General features: G+C 34.6%; 1 protein-coding gene across 2 annotated transcripts; it reads right to left on the bottom strand.

Moving 5' to 3' along the window:
* Window positions 1-3,401: 3,401 nt before the first annotated feature.
* LOC105341856 (diacylglycerol kinase theta) lies at window positions 3,402-27,417 on the bottom strand. Of its 2 annotated transcripts, none has more exons than XM_034481985.2 (22): window positions 27,016-27,417; window positions 20,904-21,086; window positions 20,642-20,736; window positions 19,634-19,768; window positions 18,340-18,487; window positions 14,922-15,008; window positions 14,123-14,239; window positions 13,893-13,990; window positions 13,717-13,789; window positions 13,063-13,198; window positions 12,717-12,807; window positions 12,399-12,512; window positions 11,418-11,568; window positions 11,147-11,304; window positions 10,562-10,862; window positions 9,975-10,083; window positions 9,254-9,424; window positions 8,812-8,967; window positions 8,496-8,661; window positions 7,821-7,919; window positions 7,449-7,575; window positions 3,402-7,133 (listed from the first exon to the last, which is right to left on the bottom strand). In XM_034481985.2, the coding sequence occupies exons 1-21, from the start codon at window positions 27,236-27,238 to the stop codon at window positions 7,453-7,455; spliced, it is 2,934 nt and encodes a 977-aa protein (XP_034337876.1). In that variant the 5' UTR covers window positions 27,239-27,417; the 3' UTR covers window positions 3,402-7,133; window positions 7,449-7,452. The 2 variants fall into 2 exon arrangements, with proteins under 2 accessions (XP_034337876.1, XP_034337869.1); XM_034481978.2 differs by having other exon boundaries at window positions 13,063-13,201.
* Window positions 27,418-27,445: the final 28 nt, after the last annotated feature.

Raw genomic sequence — 27,445 nt, forward strand, 5'->3', positions numbered from 1 at the left:
TGCGAGTAATGTATGTCAACATGCGAGTAATGTATGTCAATATGCGAGTTAATTATTTAAACATTTGACTTATTTATGTAAACATGGAGGTTAATTATGTTAGCATGCAAGATATTCACGTCATCATGCAAGATATTTATGTTAACATGCGAGATAAAAATTATGTTACCATGCAAGATATTTATGTCAACATACAACTTATCATGTATGTTGACATACATAAGTTGCATGTCAACATAAGTTGCATGTCAATGTAATTATCTCCCATGTTGACATAAATATCTTGCAAGTAAACATAATTAACTTGCATGATCACATAAATAAGACGCATGTTGACATAAATAAGTCGCATGTTGTCATAATTAACTGGCATATTGCCATAAATATCTTGCATGTCTACCTAATTTACTCGCATGTTGACATGATTTTGTTGCACCTTACATTTGTGATGTCATATACTGGCTTTAGTAAGTGATTTTACAGATATAAAAATCAGATTTCCTTATACGTAAATTGTGCCCGTTTAGAAGGGTATCAGTTGAATTGACCCCCCGAGAAAACCTTTGACAACCAATGTGAAGCAGAGGTTGACAATGGTTTTTGAGGGGTGTCAATTTCAACTGTTACCTCCCCAAACAGGCACTATTTGTTTTATTATACTGAATGTCTTAATTTTAGAGAAAATTTTACTGCTTTTATATAGAAATGACATGAATTCTACTCAAACCGTAGGCTCATAATTTACGCGCATGTAACAGTTCGTTTTATTATACTTTCATGTCAAATACTGAAATCTGATTGGTTTAGACGCAGTTGATAATCCGTTCTATTACCCTCAGCGTTAGCAACACACTTGGCAAGGGTAACATTATATAAAAAGTGCCTATTTGGGAGGGTAACAGTTGAAATTGACACCCCGAGGAAACCATTGTCAACCGACGCAAAGTAGAGGTTGACAATGGTTTTCAAGGGATGTCAATTTCAACTGTTATCCTCCCAAACAGGCACTATTTATTGTCCCCCGCCGCAACGCGGTGCGGGGACATAGAAATGCCGGGCGTCCGTCCGTGTGTCCGTCCGTCACACTTTTTTGTAAGCGCTCTCATGCCTACAAATTTTGATGGATTTTCATTAAATTTATACCAAATGTTTATACCACTATTACCTTGGTCAAGTTCGAAAATCAGCATTGGTCGATACTTTTTGTTGGAGTTATGGAACTTTGACCACAATAATGACTCCGTTTTATCCAAAAATTGACCTTGTAAGCGCTCTCATGCCTACAAATTTTGACGGATTTTCATTAAATTTATACCAAATGTTTATACTACTATTACCTTGGTCAAGTTCGAAAATCAGGATTGAACGATACTTTTTGTTGGAGTTATGGGACTTTGACCACAATAATGACTCCGTTTTATCCAAAAATTGACCTTGTAAGCGCTCTCATGCCTACAAATTTTGACGGATTTTCATTAAATTCATACCAAATGTTTATACCACTAATACTTTGGTCAAGGGGACCCAGGAATTCTATTCTTGTTTTATTATACTGAATGTCTTAATTTTAGAGAATTTTTTACTGCTTCACATGAATTCTACGGCAAACCGTACACACATGTAACAATTCGTTGTGTTACCCGTTGCTAAGTATGTTGCTAACGCTGAGGGTAATAGAACGGATTATCAACTGCGTCTAAACCAATCAGATTTCAGTATTTAACATGAAAATATAATAATACGAATTGTTACATGCATACAAATGATGCGAGTACGGTTCGCAGTAGAATTGAAGTCATTCCTGTAGAAAAGCAGTTAAGTTTTCTTTAAATCAACATTCAGTATAATGAAATAAATATTGCCTGTTTGGGAGGATAACAGTTGAAGTTGTCGATTTCAACTGTTACCCTCCCAAACTGGCACTATTTATATAGTGTTACCCGTTGCCAAGTGTGTTGTTGCTTACGCTGAGGGTAATTGAATTATCAACTGCGTCTAAACTAATCAGATTTCAGTATTTAACATGAAAGTATAATAAATAAATTTGTAACTTGCATGTCAACATAATTATTTTGCATGTACTAGACATAATCATCTTGCATATTGACATAACTTTCTTGCATGTTGACATAATTTATCTTGTATGTAGGGGCAGAAATATGCCACCATACTCTTGATCTGAATGCCATGATTGGTTATCATGTTGGTCAAGGTCATAAAAATAGGCTTGCAGAAGGAGCATTATTTTTTACATTGAAAAACGAGATCTATCATGAAAATTGGTTAATTTGTACTTCATTGCATGAAGTGAGCAAAAATGCTTGTACTTTCATCTAGGTCTAATCTGAAGCGAGTTCAATGAAGTGAGCGCTCGCCAAAATTCCCTATACCTGCAACACAAATTATGATGAGCACCCGCGAGCGCTTGCTCTGTTAAACAGGCCTCAGTTTTACTGGGTGTGTTCTGTAATTGATACTAGGATTTTTTTTCAATAGAAAGCACCTTACTTCAGTACTACTATAAACCCCAAGTAAACAAAGTTTGTTTGGTACATAGGAAACGCATTGTTCAACTGTCTGTCCATCAGTCTGCAAAAATAATTTGGTACATAGGAAATGCATTGTTCAACTATTTGTCCATCAGTCTGCAAACATAATTTGTACAATTCAGTTCCAAAAACTCAGGATTTTTCTGATAATTTCTATGGTCATCATTAGTTATATAAAGATGTACAGATGTTATTTTCATAATGATTGGTTCATGGTTCATAATTTTTTTCAAATCAATGGACTAACCAGTAGCCATTTTTCAAAAATATTTTGTAGCAACATTACATGAATTTGAAACTAGCGCATAAATGGGTACGTGTATAATGAAATAATGTCCACTCCATCGGTCCATCCATGGCATATACTTCCATGTCTCGTTGTGTTGTGAGAAGAAATATCAGAGGCTCATGCATGACATACCCCTGATCTGATATCATAATAAGCAAGAGGCTGTGGATGGGTGGGAATGGTCCTTTGAAAGTTTTAGAGAAGTCAATGTCAAGGTCACCTTGACTTTGGAGAAATTAGAGGTGTTGTGCAACATATACTGAATATTTTCCCCTTTTTTTTTCTTTAACTTTTCCATAGCTCCACAGGCAATTTACAAACATATTGAATAACATATTACCAAAGATCTGCATTACAACTGGCTACTACCCAGTACTTCTACTTCTTGCACTGTCTTGGCATATGTTACTCATAGACCAACTTGGCAATGTTTACTAGTCTTAAATGGACATAATATGAAGGTATATATCTTCACTAATAAAAAGGTCACACGCAGATCATGTTCAAGTCATCCTTTGCTTTAGAGTCTCTGTGTGGAAATATATTACAAAGACACAAACACCAACAGATCTCACGTTTTATTTAATGACAGAGTAAAAAGTCTAGATTCTTTAAATGATAAATATATATAATATATATGTATATATATAAACAAAATATGCTAAAATCAACAATTATAGTATTGTCAGCAATAGACGGAGAAGAAACTGCTGGAATGATTAAACATGCATTATTGTCCCCCTTCCCAATTCAGAAACAGAGCACTGAACAAGGCCACAAAAATTAGTTTCAAGATTCTTTATATCAAGAGACAAAATGGTATTTTAAACCTCAGAGATTTGATTTTTTTTTAAATTAAAAGATGAATAGATTTTAAAATGATAAATTTGACAATATGAATATTTTTTTTGACCTGAAACTTGTACTTTATTTTTTATTTTATCCACCCATGTTAAGGTAATTAACTCTTGAAAGCACATTTTGTGTGGCCCTGTACCTTTTAGCCCACCCCATGGATCTTTGAGATAAAAGGACAAGTTACTATCTCTGATACCCTCATTATATGCTTTGCACATGAATGAATTGATCACTAAATATATAATAGAAAGAAAATTACACATTTAATCATAGTGAAGAACGTTTTCCAGCATTTTCAACTTGGGCAATACATGCCAATGAACATCTGAAATGCCATCAGCATGCACGTGTAATAGTAGTAGTCAGCACTGTCCATCAAATTATCTGTGTGTAAGCCCCACAGAACTCCTGTCCTGTAGAAATTCCATGGGCTAAAATATATCCAGAAAAAAAGTCTATTTTGGTAATGGAAAAATTCACAAATGATTGTAACATATTCCCAGCTGAAGACAGTCACCCATATACAGGATTGTTGTGGACAAGAAATCTATCAAACTATCAGAAATATGTCAACCCCTCTGGCCTCGGCCTCCATAGGTATAAATTCATATAGATTAGTATACAACACACTTGTTACCATGGTAACAAGTCAGTCACCATAGCAATGAATGAAACAATACGAAACGGTCACATCAAAGTTATTCTAATACATGTAATCGGGAGTTCTTTTACAAAATGCAAACAATGTCTAGAATTGTCATTTCAACATCTACTGACATAATTATCTCTTTAGTAGTAAGTTTTCTATGTAATAATCCATCTGAATTATCAACACATCTCAGCCCAGGCAAATATGTTGTGTAAGAATGCAAGGGTGTCTCCAGTATTACTCGCCGGTTGTTCTGCCTCGTCCTCAGATAATAAACTAGCAACGGAAAAATGGTGAATAGGACAAAGATCATCTAAAATAGTTAGTCATGGCTTCTGACATTTTCTTTCTATCAAATATATCGCTTTTCAAAATAAAAAATATAAACTGTTACATCTTCAGACAGCATAGGACCATCTTTCTTCATCAATGTAACATATACATAAGACTGAACAAATTAATAGTAACAGCACCGATATATTATAAAAAGAACAACTAATTTATTAATCAATATTGTATTTACTGAAGGAAGAGTTGCAGTGTGATGGGGAATAATTTTTTGTAGCAATTCATATCAAACCCACCCTTGCCTTAGTAACCAGATTTATTCAGCATCCAATAACAACAAAACAATATCAATGGAAATTCTTAAAAATGAAAACAATTTCTTCTAAACTATGTACAGAATAAAGGAATAGTCAACTATGTATGATTCTCATTTTCTTGAATTTAAGACACAATCTTACAGTAACTGAAATATTGTTTTTCAAACTATCATTTTTGGTAGAGGCTACAACATTTTAAGTTAAATGCTACATAAATGAACTTATTGTGATCTGCAGAGAAACTGTTTAGAAAACATTTTACAACTCAGCAGTACTTGATTAATTTTAGTAAAAGAGATAATTATCTTTTCAAATTAAGATAAAAGCACACTATTTCTATGACTCAGCATTTTCCAGGATATCACCTAATGGCACCGATACTTAACTTCTAGCAGTCTCTGGCAATAAAGAGAAATCCCAAAGATAATACATGTACAATATAGAGAAATCCCAAAGATACTAGTAATAAATGCACAGGTCATTCTTTTCCACTTATATTAACATGGTCATAACCAAATCTAAATAGATGCATTAGAAATTTCCATCATCCATGTAACAGAAATTAAGAATAGACTCAAGTAAAAAATTATGATTTTTCATTCCCATAAATTGTAAATGATAAAAGGTTATTCTCTGTTTGTGTATATTAATCCATAAAAACACTCCTTAATTTAATCATTAAAAATCCATTACTGTATTACCAATATTACATCAATTCTAAATTTTGACCCAAGTTTTCTCAGTTTATGGTCTTTGAGCCTGTGTAATAATTTGGATTCTTTATACATAAAACTGTTGAAGTTTTCAATATCTAGCAATGTTTAACCCTTGTACCTTCAGTATTGAGTATGAAGTGAGACAGATCGCAAAGACAAGCATTCAAAACGATGAAGGAGGGGGTATTTTCCATTTGTTTTCTCATTTTCCCTGTGGACTCCTAACTCTGGGCTCTTCACTCTTAAACATACTTCCTATTACATGTAGAGGGAAGAAATGGAAGCAGTAGCTGTGTTCGCAGAGAAATCTCAGTCACACTTATAAATACTCTCACACTTGTCACACACAAATCAAGCTCTCATCCTGATACTAACATTAAAACCGTCATGGTGATTTGCCACAGAAGAAATCTCTTGATATGTTTTTTTTTTGTTATTTAAATTCTGACAGAGGAGAGAAGATAGAGATTATACTTTCACTAGAGTAACTTTCTTTCCTGTAATAGGTACAAAAAAATATACATCTATTACACCTGTTCCTCTAATACTCTGTATGTATGCCATTTGAAATCATGCACTGATAAAATATTAAATAAAACAATATAGCCTAAACAAGAACAATAACAAAGGAATCTAAGCCATGATTAATATGTTATTGGTCCACCCCAAAAAGAAAACAGAAACAAAAATATAATTCCATCTCTACCATAACAGCTGTGCTGCATGATAACATTACAATATCTCGTTTACCAATGGGTGCAAAAAGTCTAATACTGTTGACTTTTTTGTTCTCATTTTTAAATCCTTTGACTAAACAAGATAAAGAACTAATTAATACATGTTAGTATATGATTTCCCATTGTATGCACACACAAACATTATGCATAATTGTACTACTCACATGTGTTGATCTATTAACTTTCTCTGCTGAACATTGGAATACATTCCCAACTGAATACCTTAACTATTAAAAAACATAACCTATAGAATTCCTTGTACAGGTTTCTGCTGGAAGGAAGCTGAACTCGAGGAGAATGAGTATTGTTTTCCTTGCTTGTGTTGCATGCTGAGCGGAGTCGAGCTGCTTCTGTTTTATTCTTGACCAATGAGATTTAAGGAGGTATTTCTGGTAGGCTACGGTGTCCCAGGAAATGTAACAACATTGATTCTGTTCGACATAAACATCCAGTCCCTGCCCTAGGGGCAGCGACAGAAGATGGCGGGAGATCTCCAGATGTAGTTCAATAGAGGATTCATGCATGGAGTTGTGGTTCTTGTTTTTCTCATTTTTTTGTTTAATAAAATCTATGTATGAAGATAATTTGCCAAGTCCAGACAATCTTGAGACAATGGCCTTGACCTCAGAGGTTGGCTGTAGGAGGGCCGAGATAGTTGGCATTCATTCATCCATACATTCGGTCCACACCGTTTTGATGTCAGGTTCCTTATATTCACTACTTGTCTACCCTGTCAAAGAAGAACAGAATCACTTAACTCCACACTACAAACTGTCATTTTTACTTGTGACGACTTTGAAATTTCTAAATAAGACTGTAAATACTGTCGCTGTAGATTATAATACAGTCCTTGTATAGTAGACACTGGACCTGTATAAGCAGTTTACAGTGCAGAGCCCCTGTAAAAGTTTACAGTGACCTCTGTCCCTGTATTGACACTTATCTCCCACTTGCTGAGAGTGGTTCACTCTTCTCTAATGGTGACTGTAAACAGTAAAGTTTACAGTAAACACTGCCCCTATATTTACACTTTTCTTCCACTTACTGAGTTAGAGTGGTTCACTCTCCTCTGTGGGTGACTGTAAACGCAGAGGTTCATTGTCAGGAAAAAATATGCTAGGTTCTGTATTTCTCCGCCTCATCTTCTTTTTGCTCTTTTTTAGCATTGTTGCCTGAAAGGAAAGCAAAGTTTTGAACTTAAACTCAAATCTTAAATAGGGAGATGATATGTAGTATTCAACAAGCTTCTTTTTCAGTAATCATCTCCATTGTACCACAATATGCAAAGCAATAGACCCCTTCATGGACTAAAACTTTGCCAAACTTTATCAATTTGCCCTGCAAAAGAGTAGTAAGGCAGTTATCCTGAAAGGGTCTATTGAGAGATATTGAGAGTTCTGCGGCTATTTTCTCTCACCTTTAATGCTGATCTTAGAACTACAACTTGTCCTGCAGGTTGTACCCAGGGCTCTCCATCTACCTGCACAGGTATGTCTGTCAGTAATGTGATCCTTAACTAAGAAAAAGAAAACAATTTTGTGTAAGTTATGTGATCATAAACTGAGAAAAAGAAAAATAATTCTCTTATAGCTATTTGGTCTCAATGATGACACTGTTGGTAGAAAATACTGTACAACAAATACAGTTGAACTTCAATATCTCGAACACTGATATCTCAAAAACAATGGATATGTTGAAATAATTTTAAGTCCCAACCACTTCTTTTTTAAGTATTTAACCCTTGATATCTTGAATACTCAGATATCTCTAAGTTTCTAAACAGTCCCATCTAGTTTTAGATAACAAAGTTTGACTGTATTTATTTGCAATGACTTAATTTGAAAATGTTCACTGTTTCCCAGAAGTTAAATGGTTTGCAACAACATTTATGCAACCAATCTTTGATTTACCATCTTAAACAAGTAGGTCTGGTTTCAAAGAAAATTTTCTCAAACACTAATAAGAGTTGGTTAATGTGAATGCATGGAATGACTTTTACATCAGGATATCTAAATCCCACACTCAGAGTTCATAATAATTACACTGCATTTTCTTCATATAAATCACATTGCTATTTCTTCTATGCACTCACATGACCTCCCTGTGCTATACGGATTCCGGCTCGTAGACTGCTCTGGATCTGTCCCATATGAACTACTCCAGTGACCCCCACGACCTCTAGCATCCCGTCGTAATGAGTTGGTTTAGCAAATTGGTCCTCCCTTTCCGGTCCCCAAGGGTTGGAGCCAGACCCCCAACTGTAAAAACATAGTCTTACCCTTAACACTTACAAAAGGTGTTACAATGAAGGGCACCTGCATAAAAACTGTGACAACCGAAATCTCTCTTCCATGCCAGTATAAGATGATCTTTTGATTAGAAACTTAAAATCGAGAAAAAGAGTTTACCTGAGTATATTTAGTATAATTATTCCCTCAACTGGTGGTAACTCTACTAGTCGCCCATCCACCTCTAGTCTAATGTGGCGATGCAAGTCTTTCACCAGTCTTTTCTTTACCATTTTTTGTAATCCCATTTTAAAATAAAACCCTTTATTATGAATTCTGAAAAAGATAAAACAAGTCTAAATAAAAATGAAACAGTCTTGCAACAATTATCATATATTTATTTTTCATTACCAAAATGAATATATTTGAGTAATATGCTTGCTTGTTCTTAATGACAGCATCTACATATAAGTTCATTTTATCACTTGTTATTAGACTGTTGTGCAGTTAAGTTTCATTTACCAAAGAAAATAATACACTGGTTTGTCATCAGATTTTGCTGACTAGGCATAAAGTACATGCCCCCTCCTTTCAAATATCTTCCATGTATTAGATAATTTACCTGCTTTGGAATTTTCCTGGTTTCTCTTCTCTGGCTGTGTGGAAGTCCAAAGATATTTCAGCATCGATTCCAATACCAAAATAATTGTTCATTACAAATATTGAGGTTGTGTCCTCATACTGGTCTTTGGTTTCTTGTTCCTTCTCGTTTGGATGGAAGATCACAGTCCACCTACAAGCAAGCACTAACACTGACCAATCTGTACTTAAACATGTACCACTCATTGAGAATTTGTTTTTTGGAGATACCATCCAGTATTTAAGAAACCACATTCTTAATGAATCAATTTTAGTATGATCCAGTTAATCTAAGCTACATGTATGATGAATTTGTAGGAATTTTAAAAAATCAATTAAAATTTTCTACATCTGTAATCTCAATACAGGTGTACATTATTTAATTTTTTTAAATTAATAACAACAAAACTCCTATAAAGCTGGAAAATATATCCACAATGCAAATAGGTTGGGAATGGTACCTACATAAATATAATATATAATATAGGCCTATTATATAAATATCAAACTATTTTTATAATAAGGTTTATAAAAAAAAAAATTGCAACAGAGTAAAAAGTATAGAGTCCCAACAAATCCTACGAATCATATAACACATTTACATTAAGCAACTGTTTTGAGTTCAATATTTCAAGCTGTATGTAGACTAGCTCATTTAGATCCCAGTGAAACCACTATCAGTCCAGATTGGCTCTGTGTCTCACCTGTCTAGTTTTATTTCCTCAGCATCTATAACGTCCCTTAGTAAATTTAACGGGTCCTCCCCACCTGTGTAACCTGGTCCCCAGCGTAAAACTCTTGCCAAATCATTACCTGCCAATAAATTTTGTTTGTTAATTCAAATCATAATGATAGAAAACAATCAATCTATTCATAAGAAAAATAATACATGTATGAAATCTATTTTGCTGATTTGTTTTCATGAGCAAGGAAGCATATCCAATTTGAATTAAATACTTCATCTTTACACCACAATCTCACATCATGTAATAATTTTTTTTTTACGTTATTTTTTTAGACAAAGAAAAATTCCAACTATTACTAAGATACTGTACTTAATTAATGTGAGAAATTAATATCTGCATTGCATTGTGAGAAGCACATCCTGGGGATCTTAAAATCTTGCTTTTATTTTTCGGACATACATAAACTTTGTGAAACTGTGATAAAAATTTGGTGTTCGCAATGTTATATTCTCGCAATTTGATGCAAAACGGTTGAATCGAAGAATTAAGTACCCGTGTAAAATAAGGAATCTACAGTACTTTATCATTGCACCATCTTGTCTCACCTGTACCCAATGGAACAATAGCCAGGGGAGGCGACTGGCACACCGCATCCTGTCCCACATTGTCCAGACAGGAGAGGACCCAGCCCACGGTCCCGTCCCCCCCACAGGCCAGGATCTTGTAGTGGGCTACGTGTCTGAACACATACAGGCCGGGTAGAGGACCCCCGTTCTCCAAGTTAAACACCTGATGGGGGTTCAGAAGTTTGCGGAAGGAAGTGATGAGCTCAGAGCCCTGACAGCCTCCACTCTTTGCATTGACAAAAACTAGCAGAGGGCTGACGTTTTCTAAGATCATGTGGGACTGCAAGGTAAACAATGTAACCTTTGATTTCTGATTATTGACAGCTCTCAGAAATATTTCCCTTCAATCAGAATTTCATACAAGTTGAGCAAACATTCCATATTACTTTGATTTATTAAAAATTGAAAAAATTATTTTACTTATGATGATGATTCTTTATGTAGAAAATGTGAATCCATATTCATCATCATTAATTATTTTCCATTTGCATAATATTCCTTACACCTAAGCAAATCAGAAATGATTCTTCTATTGCTGCTGTTTATCAATAATGAGACACTCACCTGAATATTGGGTAAAAGCAATGCTAATATTGGTTTCTGATCAAATGTACTATTACTCAAAATGTTGAATGCACTGGTTGCATGTTCTGCAGAGTTGTATATTAGCACTAGAGACCCATATTCATAGTATATCACATCAAAATAGGACCATTTATTCTCTGTCAAGAAACAAAGACAACATTAACTGTAAAAAAAAATCTTCACATTCTCACCTCTTCTGATGTCAAAGTTCTGAATTACATGTAATATTTGAAGCATAAAAGCTGCATACCTGGAGTTATAAAATCTAAAAGAAGTTTTTCATATTGTCGTTGAGCCAAGCCTGTGGGTAGATTTCCTACAAACAGTGAGATACTGGGACCGTGGGGGTCCTCCCTCTGCTTTAGGTAAAACCTGGTCATCCTGTTCCGTTGTAAGGAGTCCTGAAAAAAAAACACCAAAATTTTAAACCTTTGTGTCGAGGATATTATTAATGCATTAAATATTAAGTTCTGCAGCTCTAGTACAACTATACACAATTTCACAATATGCAAGGATATGAATAAGCACCAGTACACAACATTTTATATCCATTTTATATCAGCAGATCTGTTTGTGAACTTCAAAATAATGCAGTGTCAACTTATGTACAAACTACTCACTTTTTATCTTAAGGTCAAGATCTAGTAAACAAGAGGTGCCTACAGGTTCCAAACAATAGCTTTGTTTGGTAGGGTGTATCGGGGCTAAAAGTTTTAGTAAACACAATGAAAAATCATGTTTTAAACTGTCATTTTCAATGAAATATGAAGGAAATAAGGAAAAAATATGGGAGTTCTGTCCATTTATGACTAATGAAATATACCTAGAATGCCTAAAGTCTCTCCAAAAAGGGAATGAAACAAGCTCTTGACTTCCTCTTTAAATCGATGTCAAATTGAACATAGGTATCAGGATTACTTTTCCCATGATTTAACATAAAATGTCAAAAAAATGTTTAATTTTCTACATAACTCCATTAGAGCCATAAAGTACAGGAAAACGATTCTTCAAATCAATTATGACATCATAATGGTTCTATCACCAAAAAGACACTCTGGAATCATTTACTAGATCTTGACCTTAAGAAATAATTCAAAAATCAGTGCTACATTTTATACATTATTTGAGCCTAAATCCTTAATCATTCCAACTTTTTCAAGTTCCAATATGCAAATATATCCCTGGTCACATTATTTAGACAGAGGCTACTGTGCAGAATTGGATGCGTTACCTTTCGACTCTTCTGCAAAATCTGCCATGGCCTTGCATCACTTGGTAACACCTGTTCATTGACCCCTTTATCCAACAGGACCTCAATCAAGTTGAAGGTCTCCGGGACCACATCCTGAAAAATAATGCACATTCTGAAAACACCTCTTCATGACTGTAGTAGTAAACCATGCCATTTTATTCAATATGAAACTATATTTGTATATGTATTTCTAGGCAAATTTTCACACACTGACTGTTTATACTGGGGTATATTAAAAAGAAAGATTAATATTTTCATACTCATTTTTCTTTTATTCTGCTACTCATATTGACTTACCTCCACACCAAACTTTTGAAGAGCCTCTCGTATAACATCCACACAGGTCATGTCGGAGCCAATCTCTATATTTTTGTAACTACCTGATACCCTGAACAGACAACAACAATTATTCAAACCAGTTTTAAGTTTCTCTTGGAAGGAAGGAGTCATCTTGTATAAAATTGTCATAGTAAAATATTCATAAAATGTTCAAACAATCAAATAGACATCACTAGGTTTTGTTATCCCTATAATTTCCAAAGCAAGGTCAGGTCAAGGTCATTATTTTCCCCCTCTATATGGTAAACTTATTCCCTTAAACAAAAAGATGTACAAAAAGTGATGTCAATATGTATCAGCGTACCTCAACACTCCTGGGTAGACTTTGATCATGCCCCTTTCCGAGTCCATGTCTCGATAACGTAGGAAAATGGAGGGTCTCTTGTCGTCTGACGTCTTCAGCTGTGATCTGATTGGACTATTCTCATCTAGCTCCCTCTCTTCTAAAGAACACACGAATTAGCAATCAATATTTCATAGCTTTTCTGGAATCAAAGTTTCAATGAAACATCCAGAAAATCACGGACCCTACAGATCATGGGGATACCTGTATATAACTTTAATTTCTTCATTCTGTTCAACTTTGGCCTTTTGCTTGTTTATTTTTTTTATTTATGTGCATTTTTAAAATTATAATTCAGATTTCTATAGGATAATTTTAAACTCAAAAGTAAAACTTGTTTGCCCTCAAACTAACAGATATTCAAATATCAAGCTGAATATAAATAATAAGCAGCAGAACATTAGCTAGCAAAATTTTAACCATTAATGTCAAAATATTTAATATCAGACAATGACACTTGTATGCAAAAGTGAATTCTGTATATTTGTTTGCTGTGTAGAAATCAAGACTTGTGGCTAATTATGAGTTATTCAAATATAGAAATTCTGAGAGTTTTGGGGATAAAGGGACACTTTTCAGAATAAAATGGCCAGAATGTGATTGCCAGTTATGTACCTGAGTCTGTCACTTCTGAGACATAATAGTTCTTCGGATCATCTGATATGTGGAATGTTTTCAATGTTGCTTCCTATGTCATGAAAAAATTTATTTTCACCTCATTAGTTCATGTTCTAATAAAAGGTATTCAAAAAATTCCAATCTGAGAGCAGTTACTGCTTAGTTAAACTCACCAATATACTTTGAAAGGAAGCATTCTTTGGAACAGATACTGTCCGGTATCTCTTTTCTCTTAATGAATTATCCCCATCATACACATGGAAAACTTCCACTAAAATCCAAATCACACCAGTTACAGATAAATTCCATTTACACATAACATATAAAATAATCTTTTATACTTGAACGCAACACATGTTAATATGTAGTGGGGACTAAACTTTTAAGGGGAAACTATACTCACGATCTGGGTCTTTATCTTTGTCCTTGTACTCTTTTTCACGAGGCGACTTCCGTTCTCTCTCCTCCTCCTCGTTTTTGGAATCTCCACTGGATGGACAGTCATCGAAAACTGGTTTTACTGTTAATAAAAAGTTACCAAATAAACTCTGAAATCTCAGAACACACTTCAGAAACTGGTGTGTTAGCATCTAGAATAAAGCAACACAACCCATGGTTTTATTGTCTGCTTTTCAGGTATTATTTTTCGCATAATACATGTATATGTATATCTTCGAATAAAAAGGAGACAAAATGTATTTTTTTTTTTTATTTTTCATGACAACAAACATAATGTTATCCAATAAATTAAAACAAGGCTTTCCCTTTATCATTTTATCATTTTTATACCAAAAACTTTGCAAATGCAAATTAAAATCAAGTAACATTTCTTTCTGAATGTATATATAGACACAAATATTCCATAAAACTCATGCCCCATACTGAAAGAATATGGTAAATATACACTTATGTACTCAATAAAACAGGTGCCCCATACTGAATGAATGAATATGCACACAAATACTCCTTAAAACACGTGCCCCTTATTGAATGCATATATACACACTTATACTCCATCAAACAGGTGCCCCATTCAACAGGTCCCCCTTTAATGAATATACATGCATATAAACACACCAATAATTCATCTAACAATTCCCCTTACTAAGTGTATATATACACACAATTACTTTAATTATCAAACATGAGCACTTACTACATGTATATATACACTCAAATACTCCATTAACAAATGTCCTTACTGAGATAGCTATCCGATTCTTCAGATGTCCCATTTCGACTACCCTTCTTGGGCTTCGATTTTTGGGCTTTCTCTATCTTCTCTGGTTCTACAATGAGTAAAGACAATGTTAGAAGAATGTTATTTACATGTATTGTAAACTAATAATTGTCTTGATACTCCATCATTCCACTAGACATTTATTGTATACAGGGAAATATTCGCCCCCTTCTATTTTTCATCCTTTCACCTTTGGTGTCTGCTCACAGATTGACATCTGGGCGAATTCAAAACAGTTTTTGAATAACTGTGTTAATTCGAAAAAGTACCTATTTGTAACTGTGTCTGGGATGATTTAGAACAAATATGATATTGTACCCATTTAGAACAAATATGATATTGTACCCATATAGATGCAACGATGATATTATGCTAACTACACAGTCAGAACCAACTACATAACAAAACAGTTTTTAAATAACTGTGTTAATTCGAAAAAGTACCTATTTCTAACTGTGTCTAGGCAAATCCTCACAGGGCGAAAATGTTTGCTTGTGTAGAGGGGCGAAAAAAAAACACAGGGCGAAAAATTACCTTGTGTATGGTATCTCAAATTCAGGTAAAACAGACAATTTTTTGGAAAGATTTTTAAACAAAGTACATATATTAAGTACATGTAATAACATCCATACGATCAACTGCAGAAGAGTAACTTCAAATGAACTATTCTGGAATCATATAAAATTGTGGGAGGCAATTTTCATGGTTTGTGGGATTTTCTTTATTTGTGGGGGTGTAATTTCGTGGATGCTTTGGTCTTCAGTTTCAGTAAAAAAAGATAACTCTAAATTTGTTTCTGTCGAAGGTGTAAATTTCGTTGGGGAGGGCTACCCACAAATACCATGAAAATTGAGCCACCATAAATTCTTACGATTCCACAGTACATGCTATTCCTTTTGTTGATAAAACTGTTACTATGGGTATTTTTATCAAGCAAGTCTGGGGAATTTAAAACACCAAACTGATCATCACCAATCACTGCAGAGAGCATATCTTATACGCTATCTGCTTACGAGCATAATATCAAACGATATCTAAGGAAAATCTATCTATTTCTGGTCACTTACTTTAGTTTTACTGTAGATTCCTAATTAAACGCGAGGAAATAATTTCCGCGTAAAATCATGAGAAGCAACCCTCGCGGATTTTAAAATCTCGCTTTTATTTTTCAGACAGTTTTAAACTATAGGAAATTATTACAAAGAAATGGTGATCGCGGTTTTATATTCTCGCGATTTGAAACAAAACAGTGGAATCGTGGAATTAAGTACTCGCGTATTATAAGGAATTTACAGTATCATCAACCCCAAATAAGTAACAATCTATCAACAAGTACTTGTAATTGTGACACTTAAAATGCTACTATATGACTACCAACCTTACTAGTGTTCTATTCTGTACAGTAAAACCAAATTCATATTAATCAAATTTCATCTTTCTACAAAATGCTATATCGAGTTTGATCTTACAGTACAAAAGATTTGGCTTTTATGATGTTGCTTTTAAAGAAACGCACCAACATTAGATGAGTAGGCAATTTGAGATCTCTAGTACATTAAAGATTTCATATACAATTAAAAAGTTTCATTAATGTATACATGTATTACAACTGAAATTAATTTAATTCTAAAACTGCTAATAATACCCTTATATTGTTTGCCAATTTAAGGATGCCTGCTCTTACACAGGGAATTTAATGGCCAATAAGATAAGCCAGTACTCAATAGCAAATAGCAATTCTTAGACTTGACCAAAATCCTTAGAAACATCTTCTGCCAATAATACAGCACTACACTGTAAGTGTGATGCAGACAGCATTTCCATGACAGTTGATTCACGGTGGGGGAAAATCAATACTTTCTACAATGCTTGGCTTCATATAAGCCAGTTCTGTGTAGAGTTGTGTATTTCAGACTTCCATGTAAAGCTTGTAGCTCTGTATAGTGTTCTTTATGTCAACCTTCCATGTAAAGCCTGTAGCTCTGTGTAGTGCTCCATGCAAAGCTTGTAGCTCTGTATAGTGTTCTGTGTTCTATGAAAGCTTGTAGCTCTGTGAAGTGTTTCATGTAAAGCTTATAGATCTGTATATACTTCCCTGTACAGTTTGTAGTTCTGTTTTGGGTTCCCAGTAAAGCTTGTAGCTCTGTGAAGTGTTCCATGTAAAGCTTATAGATCTGTATATACTTCCCTGTACAGTTTATAGTTCTGTTTAGAGTTCCCTGCAAAGCTTGTAGCTCTGTGAAGTGTTACATGTAAAGCTTATAGATCTGTATATACTTCCCTGTACAGCTTGTAGCTCTGTTTTGGGTTCCCAGTAAAGCTTGTAGCTCTGTGAAGTGTTACATGTAAAGCTTGTACTCTGTCTATACTTCCATGTAAAGCTTGTAGCTCTGCGTAGAGTTCCATGCAAAGCTTGTAGCTCTGTGCAGAGTTCCTTCCATGCAAAGCTTGTAGCTCTGTGTAGTGTTCTATGTAAAGCATGTAGCTCAGTGTAGTGCTCCATGCAAAGCATGTAGTTCTGTGTAGTGCTCCATGTAAAGGTTGTAGCTCTGTGTAGTGCTCCGTGCAAAGCATGTAGCTCTGCGTAGAGTTCCATGTAAAGCTTGTAGCTCTGTGCAAAGTTCCTTTCATGCAAAGCCTGTACCTCTGTGCACTGTTCTATGTAAAGCTTGTAGCTCTGTGTAGAGTTCCATGCAAAGCTTGTAGCTCTGTGTAGTGTTCTATGTAAAGCTTGTAGCTCTGTGTAGATTTCTATGTAAAGCTTGTAGCTCTGTGTAAACATCCAAGTAAAGCGTGTAGCTCTGTGTAAACATCCAAGTAAAGCGTGTAGCTCTGTGTAAACATTCAGGTAAAGCTTGTAGCTATGTGTAAACTTCCATGTAAAGCTTGTAGCTCTGTGCAGAGTACCTTCCATGCAAAGCTTGTAGCTCTGTGTAGATTTCTATGTAAAGCTTGTAGCTCTGTGTAGATTTCTATGTAAAGCTTGTAGCTCTGTGTAAACATCCAAGTAAAGCTTGTAGCTCTGTGTAAACATCCAATTAAAGATTGTAGCTCTGTGTAAACATTCAGGTAAAGCTTGTAGCTATGTGTAAACTTCCATGTAAAGATCGTAGCTCTGTGTAGTATTCTGTAGTGTTTAAAATATCACCGTGGTATCCACTTTAGATTTATACACCTTGAATTAATATAACTTTACCTTTTTCATACAGATAAAAACATAATACTGTGACATTTAACATTTAAGTATGTCTTCTTCTCTTCTTCAGTTGGAGGGAAAGAAGGAGGATGTAACATAACCAAAACCCAAGTCTTCTTCTTAAACCTCAATTTACTACTGAGTGATTTTTATCTTATTTTAGAGAACAAATAACAAAGCCTACCATCGGGAGTCCTGACGTTGATTCCTAGGATCTTATCCATGCTGATGTTTATCCTGGGGACTGTCAAACAACTTGGAGGCAGCATGATTTCTCGTAAACTCCCAAAATTACATTCTGCTGGAAGAAGTTTGTAGCAACTTGCATGGGACTGAAATCAAATTTATAAATTACATATTAAATTCACCCAATACCATCTTATTGTTTACAGGTCAAGCTAAATAGAGGAATATTTTAAATGATAACTTATCTTTAAAATTGATGATCATGTCAAAGCAACTTTTTATCATAAAGAGAATGTTACGTTTACTATACAGTCTAAACACGTATTTGTACTAAAACAGTCATAACAAATGTTACAGTAACAGTCAGAAAAATATGTTACAGTAACTATACAGTAAGAGCAAACACCTTACATTAACTATAAAGTCAAAACAAGTTATGCATTTAGAACAAATATGATATTGTACCCATATAGATGCAACGATGATATTATGCTAACTACACAGTCAGAACCAACTACATAACAAAATAGTCAGAACAAAGTGTTCCAGTATATATTCAGTCAAATCAAACATGTTACAGTAACTATACAGTCAGAACAAAGATATTACAGTAACTATGCAGTTAAGAAGAGACATGTTACAGTAACTATGCAGTCAGATTGAAGATGTTACAGTAACTATGCAGTCAGATCAAAGATGTTACAGTAATTATGCAGTCAGATCAAAGATGTTACATTACTATGCAATCAGATCAAAGATGTTATATAACTACAATCAGATCAAAGATGTTACAGTAATTATGCAGTCAGAACATAGATGTTACAGTAACTATGCAGTCAGATCAAAGATGTTACAGTAACTATGCAGCCACATCATGATGTTACAGAACTATGCAGTCAGGACAAAGATGTAACAGTACTATAATCAGATCAAAGATGTTACAGTAATTATGCAGTCAGATCAAAGATGTTACAGCAACTATGCAGTCAGATCAAAGATGTTACATAACTATAATCAGATCAAAGATGTTAAAGTAATTATACAGTCAGATCAAAAGATGTTACAGTAACTATGCAGTCAGATCAAAGATATTACAGTAACAATACAGTCAGATCAAAAGATGTTACAGTAACAATACAGTCAGAACATAGATGTTACAGTAACTATGCAGTCAGATCAAAGATGTTACAGTTACATTATAGTAACTATGCAGTCAGAGCATAGATATTGCAGTAACTATACAGTCAGAACAAAGATGTTAAGGTAACTACTCAATCAGAACAAACACTTACCGTGACACCACACCATTCACACCTCATGCCGGCCATACATTCAGATGACCAGCAGGTCTTTTTACACGCTACACATTTGGAGTTAGCTGGCAAGTTCCCCTCCCTCCAGTGATGGTATTGCACAATGTTCTGTTGCTGTAAGAATAAAAACATCAGGCAAGATGAATATAAACCATGAGTGCCATGGTCATCTTGTGGCAAAATTACAAATGGATGGGTATACTTAAAATTTCAGAAATTAATCCTACAGATAAGAATCAATAAATCTATTCTACTTCTAAACTATACAGCAGGCTATTTTGACGAGTCTGAATTTGGAGATTTTGACTCTGATATTATCTTTATAATTTACAAAAATTTGGCGATTTCAAATTTTCAACCCAACAAGCACATAAGTAAATGAGTTTTGCGACTTCAATTTAGCCCATTGGTAACTTTGGTATCAAATGCCAAAATTGAGCACCCACAAAATAACTTGCTATATTGTTTCAAAAGTTCATAAATCATTCATTTTGACAAAAGAATTGAGGTGGATTTGTGTAACAGTTGTATATCAGCTTGTTCAAAAGCATCTTATAGCATATAGTTTGCATTTCCTCATTCAGTTTACACCTACTCAAAGAATCATATTTCATAAAAAAATATAAAATTTTACTTTTTATTCATCATTAATTACAGTAGTTCTATTCCGTTATCTATTTCCTAGGACCATTTTGATTCAACCTAGAAGATTACTCAGTATAAGGCATTTATATATCATTAATGTCAAGAAAATTTTGTCCTGACATTTACTTACAAAATATACACAGTTTCACAAAAAGTTTTTTTTTATGCAAATGAGGCAGATACACCGACTGCACGTACAAAAATCAAATCAAGGCCAAATGAGATTCACAAGATAGAAAAGAGCTTAAAAATGATGTATTGCTTAACATGCATAGCATTAACTTTTGGATTATAGATTAGAATAACGAGTGTCTGCAAATGTGAGTAGCCTTTTATACATACGCCAACACGATCATTGTCCGGGGTGTAGGTGGCGCACTCCTTACAATTGCTGACCACAAAGTCTTGGCAATCCACATGGGCATAGTATTCACACACTACAAGACAAAACAAAGGACCAAAATTATCGAGCTTCAATCTCATCAACTGTGTTACAGAATTTTCAGTAAGTGGAAGTGGAAGAAACTGCTTCCTGTTGCCCCTTATTAAAAGCTCTGTATGAACACAAAAAAATCCAAATGTTAGTGATAAGAGTCAGACTTACGTTCACATCTGATGGCTGCACTGTCCTCCAGCCGCTTGCGACATACATCACAGAACTTGCGTTTGAAGATGGAGGGTGTCGAGAAACAATGAGCCACTGGATTCTTGATCAGAGTTGTGGCAATGCTGGAGCAGGCAGACACCACTAATTTCAGACATCGCTCATGGACCACAAAGTTGCAAACTGTGCAGAAAAAAAGAGAGAATTTTAACCGATGCTATTGAATGCATTTCATTTAGCTATATTCACATCCATTAAGTATGATTCTCTCTATTTCTTACATGGGTTAGGTAATTTTTTTGCAATGTCACTACCTTCATATTTTGCATAAATTACCAAAGAAAGCATTTTATTGTTTAAGTGTACTATATTTAACATTTTGGTGAAATGACCAGTGTTATCAAATGTTAAAGATTCCAATATTCACATTTTGTGAGCCTGCAGGGCTTCAGGACTCCATTTTACAACAGAACTCTCAACCAATTCTTAATGCAGACAAATTTTCATTGCGACTACAATGCCTATTGTTTAAAAGGACAAAAAGTTACTCCAAGAAGATGGAAAGCCTCATGCTGATTTTGACTTTTGTACCTATGATAGATCTGTGTAAAATGGGCTAAGGTCAGAGTTACTTTAATACTATTCTCTAAATAAATGGTGTAAATCCCAATGCTTACAACCAAATTGCTGGAAAAAGTCTATCCTAAGATCTTGCCAAAGGCTCTTTGGCAGTTATAAAGAGAACTACATTTATCTTATGCCCCAGAGCAAATAAATGAAATTGTTATATTCAGTAGTATATTCTCACTATATAACTCTATATAGACGAATAGTCAATAATTGTAATATTAGCTCGTCCCAAAAATATTGACCGGTCAATATTTTTTTGATATTGACCGGCTAGGAATAATATCTAGAGAACATTCCCTCTATTTCAAATAATCGGCTCTGATTTGTTGATTCGTAAACGATGACGTAAATAATTCTTCGCGACTCCAAAACAAGGTGACGTCATAAAAGACAGTCAGTCAAGGCAAGTAAACAACGGACGCGCAATGCGACGGTTTGCTATCATAACGGATGTAAGTATTTGCGACTGTGTTTTGGGCAACATTGATTATATTAGCCCCCTTGGGACGAAAATATTGCCCTCCGCTTCGCGTCGGGCAATATTTCGGCCCTTGGGGGCTAATATAATCAATGTTGCCCTCAACCCCAGTCAATATTTGTATAATGTTAACTATTTGTATAATAATCAAGATTCTTGTCAATCACCATCTTTTGTAAAATGGAATTAATCTGAATTAGCGCCTCAAATAAGGTGTGGTCAAGAATAGGCTGTTGAATGCACTGATCAGAATATAAACATTTTATTTTTTATTTTTAGGGAAGATTTCTGTGCCTGGTCAATTAAATATATATAAATGTGATAGAATCCAAATGTAATGAATTTGATGAAAATTGATTTAACTGATAGAATTGTCTATTGGTTCTAGCTCTAGATATCAGACATTGAATATATGCAAGATAAAAACAACCTTTTGCCTAATGACAGGTTTTTGTGAAAGAATAAATGATGAATGGAAATGAGCAAGATTAAACATGTGATTATAGTAATATGTGATTATTTATAAACTTAATAAGCATTTAAAGCTGCTTGGTCTGATTTTATATCAAATTTTATGGACGCTTTAAACGATGGTTTTGCTTAGTATCTGTATAATAATAGACATTGCATTTCAGGTCAATTAAGCCAAATTTCAATGAAGAAAAATACGTAAAAAATTTGTTAACAAACAAATGACATAAAAGGGTATCGCGTTATTTCGCCTCATGTTAAATTTCACCCCTGATGACGAGATGGGTATCATGGTTGTATTCAACTTTGACATCGCATTAAATAGAGGTCGAAATAATCAGACAAAGTAGAAATAAACATGTGTACATTTTGTTCGCTAATATTTCTGAAGTTTGCTTTCTTTACAATCCATGCATATATAGCATGCGGGTCAAATACTAGTAACCTGAATCATTCAGGGGACAAAACCAAACGGTTTCCTTTTCTAACAATTCCCGTGATGCACTTTGGTTTGTTTTTTTCGTTTGCCCAAAAGGAAATTATTTTTATTTACTTTGAATATTTCTAACTTTGAAAGGAGATTGATTCTGCTCGCGTAAATAGGAGAAAGTCCATAACTTTCTAAGATAAAGGGTTTTCCAGGAACAAATTTGATACTGTAATAACAAAAAAAATCGGACCAAGCAGCTTTAATGTTTAATGTGTTAAAAACAAACAAAAAAGACAATAAATAAAGCCCAATCCAAATTTGAGGGCCCATGTTCAAATCCCATTTTATACCTATATATTTTGTCCATTTGTTCTATTGGTTTCATCAGACCCTTAAGACAAAACTTCTAAATCTTGTGAGTGATTTTTTCCTTATATGGAATATTAATCAAACGAAAAAACTGTTTAAATGTAGTAGTACCTACTTAAATTATTTCCAAATTCATCGGGTTCGTTATTCATTTTCTCTTTCATCTATTATAAACGTAAATTCTTATTGGCCAATTCTGTTAAAAGTGTTCACTATTGTTTAACAAGTATATAAACCCAAGCACATTCTTGCTCAGGGCTTCTTCACTGAACCTTGCATCAAGGTACGAAGTCGCCCTCCTTGTGGCAATTTTAAGTTGACTCAAATTCCATATTTATTTTGGGAAATTATTTTTTTGTTCTTTAATTTTTGTTATTTATTTTGGTCACTAAGGTACACTAGCTCCTCATCGTAATTAATTATTATTTAATTACGAATAAATTATATTTTCAACTAATGAAAATCAATGATTCCTGCTAGAAATATGTTCAGACCCATCCCATCTTTCCCATTGTCTTTGTTTTCAACATTTATACATGTATTTGTTTATACTGCATCTGGCAACAGTCCTTAGCCACTCATGTATACCAATATACCGAGTATATTGTAAATAAGATTCTTTCATTGAACCAATATGAACTATTTTAATTCCTAGTATACAGAAGGACTGTGATGACTTTAATGAAGCTCTAGATCTGTCAATCCTGTTGATTGGTCTTTTCCTTCAGGTCTACATGATCACTCCTTTATAGTAAACAATGACAATGCCAGCACTGGGCTGACATACAATGTTTATTACAACAACTGACTAATCTGTTGTTTACCAATTCCACCAAAGTTACTATTCCCTTTGTATGACCTTAATGTAGTACGCCAAATCTTGACTCAGACCATTATTATGTAGTCATTTCATTAACACTGTACCTGCACTTCTCAAAGATGAATGGAAGTGAGATATTTGAAACTAAGTCAGGTGAAGTCAGGTGCTCAGCCAACTGACCTAATCTGGTGCCAGAAGTCCAAACCAGTCTGACCATCACTTTCCTTCCACCTTTTAAATGATCTTGAAGATCAACATCACAGGTTTTTTTCCTCTGAAAGGAGTAAACCTGTCTGTTCCAGGGGTTGGCCACAGCACCAAATGTAATGGGATGGGGGAAATCATGACTAACCAGAATGTGATTTGAACCCAGATTCATTGAATCTCCAGTCAAGTGCTCTACCAGGGGCACAAGTATTTGAACATAAGAAAGATGGTCACAAACAATACATTTAACTTTCCCAAAGTTAATACATTTAAAGTAATTGTCCATAAACTAGAACCATTTTAACAAGACCTTGGACTTTCAGTAGGGTGTTACTATCTTGCGTCAAATCAACTTAAAAATGATGCGATTTCAAGCGAAATATGCACCGGTTGGGTAGTCTTAGCTCAAAAGCCAGTCAAATCTTGCTGATTTCAAAGAGCCATGACAGAGTGGCTAGCAATGAAATAGACAGGCTGTTTGACACAACTACCGAAAGTCCAAGCTCCTGTTAAAATGGTTCTATGTTTTACAATTCTTAAAGTCATTACTAAATATCCCAAGCCAATATCCAACTTTTGAATTACAGATCACATGATCCAGGGTTTATAACCAAGTCAACTACATGGATATATGTGCAATCAAAATGTACAAACTTTATACAATGTAACTGTTAATTGCATTGTTTACCGTTATTTTAAGGCTGCTTGGTCTGATTTTATATCAAATTTTGTGTACGCTTTTAAATGATGGTTAAGCTTAGTATGTGTATAATAATAGACACTGCAGTGGTTTTCCTGGTCAGTTAAGACATATTTCAATGAAAAAATATACATTGTACAAAATTTGTAAACAAAAAAAATGACATAAAAGGGTGTATCGCATTATTTGCCCCTGAAGTCTAAGCCAGTATGACTGTTTTACAACTTTGACATAGCTATAAATAAAAGTCATAATGTTTAGGCAAACCTAAAATAAACCTCTGTACATTTTGTTCATAAATTAATATTTCTGAAGATTGGTTTTATTACATTAAACGTAGAATTAAGTTTGGGCGGCCTTACAAGTGTTCCAAAAATAGTGTGGATGTCCAAAGCCTATTATTTGCACCATTCAAGGTTGCCATGTACCCAGAAAAAGCTTTACCAAAACCTGCAATATCCCTACTACTCAAAAATAAGCACACATAGATGCATTTAAAATATAATAACTATATAATTATTGAATTCATGAAAAGTACTCTGTCCCAAGTTTCTGCTTCCAGCACTTCTTGCTTTATATTTCGATAATCATAAATAGGTCCAGATTTTCTGATTTGAAACACCTCCTCTACAGCGTTGGGTTTTAATACACAACCAAAAATAGGAAGTCTACAGGGAGTTTGCATTGCAAACAATATAAAAAGTACCCAAACGATAGTGTTGAAAAATTGTGAGAGGTCTCTCCGCAGTATTTCAAGATGGAGAAAAGATGTAAACACTTCTCATTATTAATCCCCATAAGAAATTTGTTTTTATTCTTTGACAAATACGTGTATTCTAATTAAAATTCACCAAACAGTGGTGGAAACAGTAACCTTGGACACACTATAAGTATAATAACAAGGTTGAGCTCAATCATTAATGTTTACTGTGGAATCATCATTGTTCGTGGCTTTGGTAGGTAACCCTTGCCCATGAATTTACATCACCAGGAACATATAAACAAGCGTTTGTTTAATATTTATTAAAATTGTCTGATTACACTACCAACAAGATAACATCCCCACAAATTAGGACAATTTTGGCTGCCCATAAACATTGACCCCCTCCCCTCACACACAAATCCACAGTATTTACATTAACATAAAAAAATTGTCTTGTCTGAAGAAAAAGATTGTGTACTGATTGACCTTTCCATCAGCTTCAAATCAACAGTCTGCCGAGGAATCTGAAATTTGTTCATCAAGAGTGCATCTCAATAATTTAACAAACTCCCCATGTCATCCTCTGCACACATGCTCAGACAGTTTACAGTTTTCAAATTCATGTGATGTATTGATCTTTCCAGATGTCAAGCTCGGAATGTGAAGGTTATGCAAGATAGAAATTCACTTGACATTTGATCAATATTGCTACTGACTAGCTATTGCAAAATTCAACTGTAAATGGTTTAAACACATCAGTATAATGAGTTTACTCTTTTCTGTTATAATTATTTTATGCAATACAATCATATTATTTTGCAATAGATGCAAAAGAGTGCTTAAATTAGTGAAGGCATAATATTGTGATAGGCATATATTGTCCTTGCAATAATTCTCATTCTCTCTCTCTCTCTCTCTCTCTCTCTCTCTCTCTCTCTCTCTCTCTCTCTCTCTCTCTCTCTCTCTCTCTCAGCCTATCCAAGGAAAAATCATTGACAGCGAGTGATGAGGCTTCATTCGAGATGTTTACATTAGCTGCTTAGTTCATCAGTACACTAGCGCGCTGTATTGTATTGATCGCGAACATCGGCAATCGTTTCTGAGTATCGCACACCGGTCAAGCTACAGAAAACCTGCCTGCCCTGCAAGAAAAAAAAATCCTCCCAAATCCCATGTCCCTCACAGTTTATTCTTTCACGACATACTTACCCTCCACCTGTGTGTTGATTTATTCATTCACGTTGATTTTGCAAGATGAAGCTGTTTGGCGATCATAATAAATTAATGCATGGAATACGGCTTACCTTCGCATACATATCCTTGTCCTATGAGACCCCATAGCATCAGGGTGCAATGGTGACAATACGTGGGCTTATGAAATGTCTTTTTGATGAACGAATGTCCATGCCCCTGCTCATTTTCAGGCATAAAACCGGACGTCCTCTCTTCATCAACAATTCCGCCATCCACTGTGTTGTTCTCCATTGAAAGACACACTCTTCGCCTACTTAATCGAATACATGGCATGTATACTTAGCTAAAGAGAACCGTGATTTAGGAAGAGATGCGCCGTCCTGCATGCGACTTGCCAGCGTGCACATTCTTATCGTGACAGCCTGAAAGATGTCACACTATTGAAATTTTTCGTGAAATATTCCACCATTTCTATAGAACAAACCAATCACGGAAATGAGGATGGATGGCCAAATCGAGGCTTGATGAAAATATTCCGCG

This window comes from Magallana gigas, chromosome 5 (genome assembly GCF_963853765.1).
Source record: "Magallana gigas chromosome 5, xbMagGiga1.1, whole genome shotgun sequence".
NCBI classification, from domain to species: Eukaryota; Metazoa; Mollusca; class Bivalvia; order Ostreida; family Ostreidae; genus Magallana; species Magallana gigas.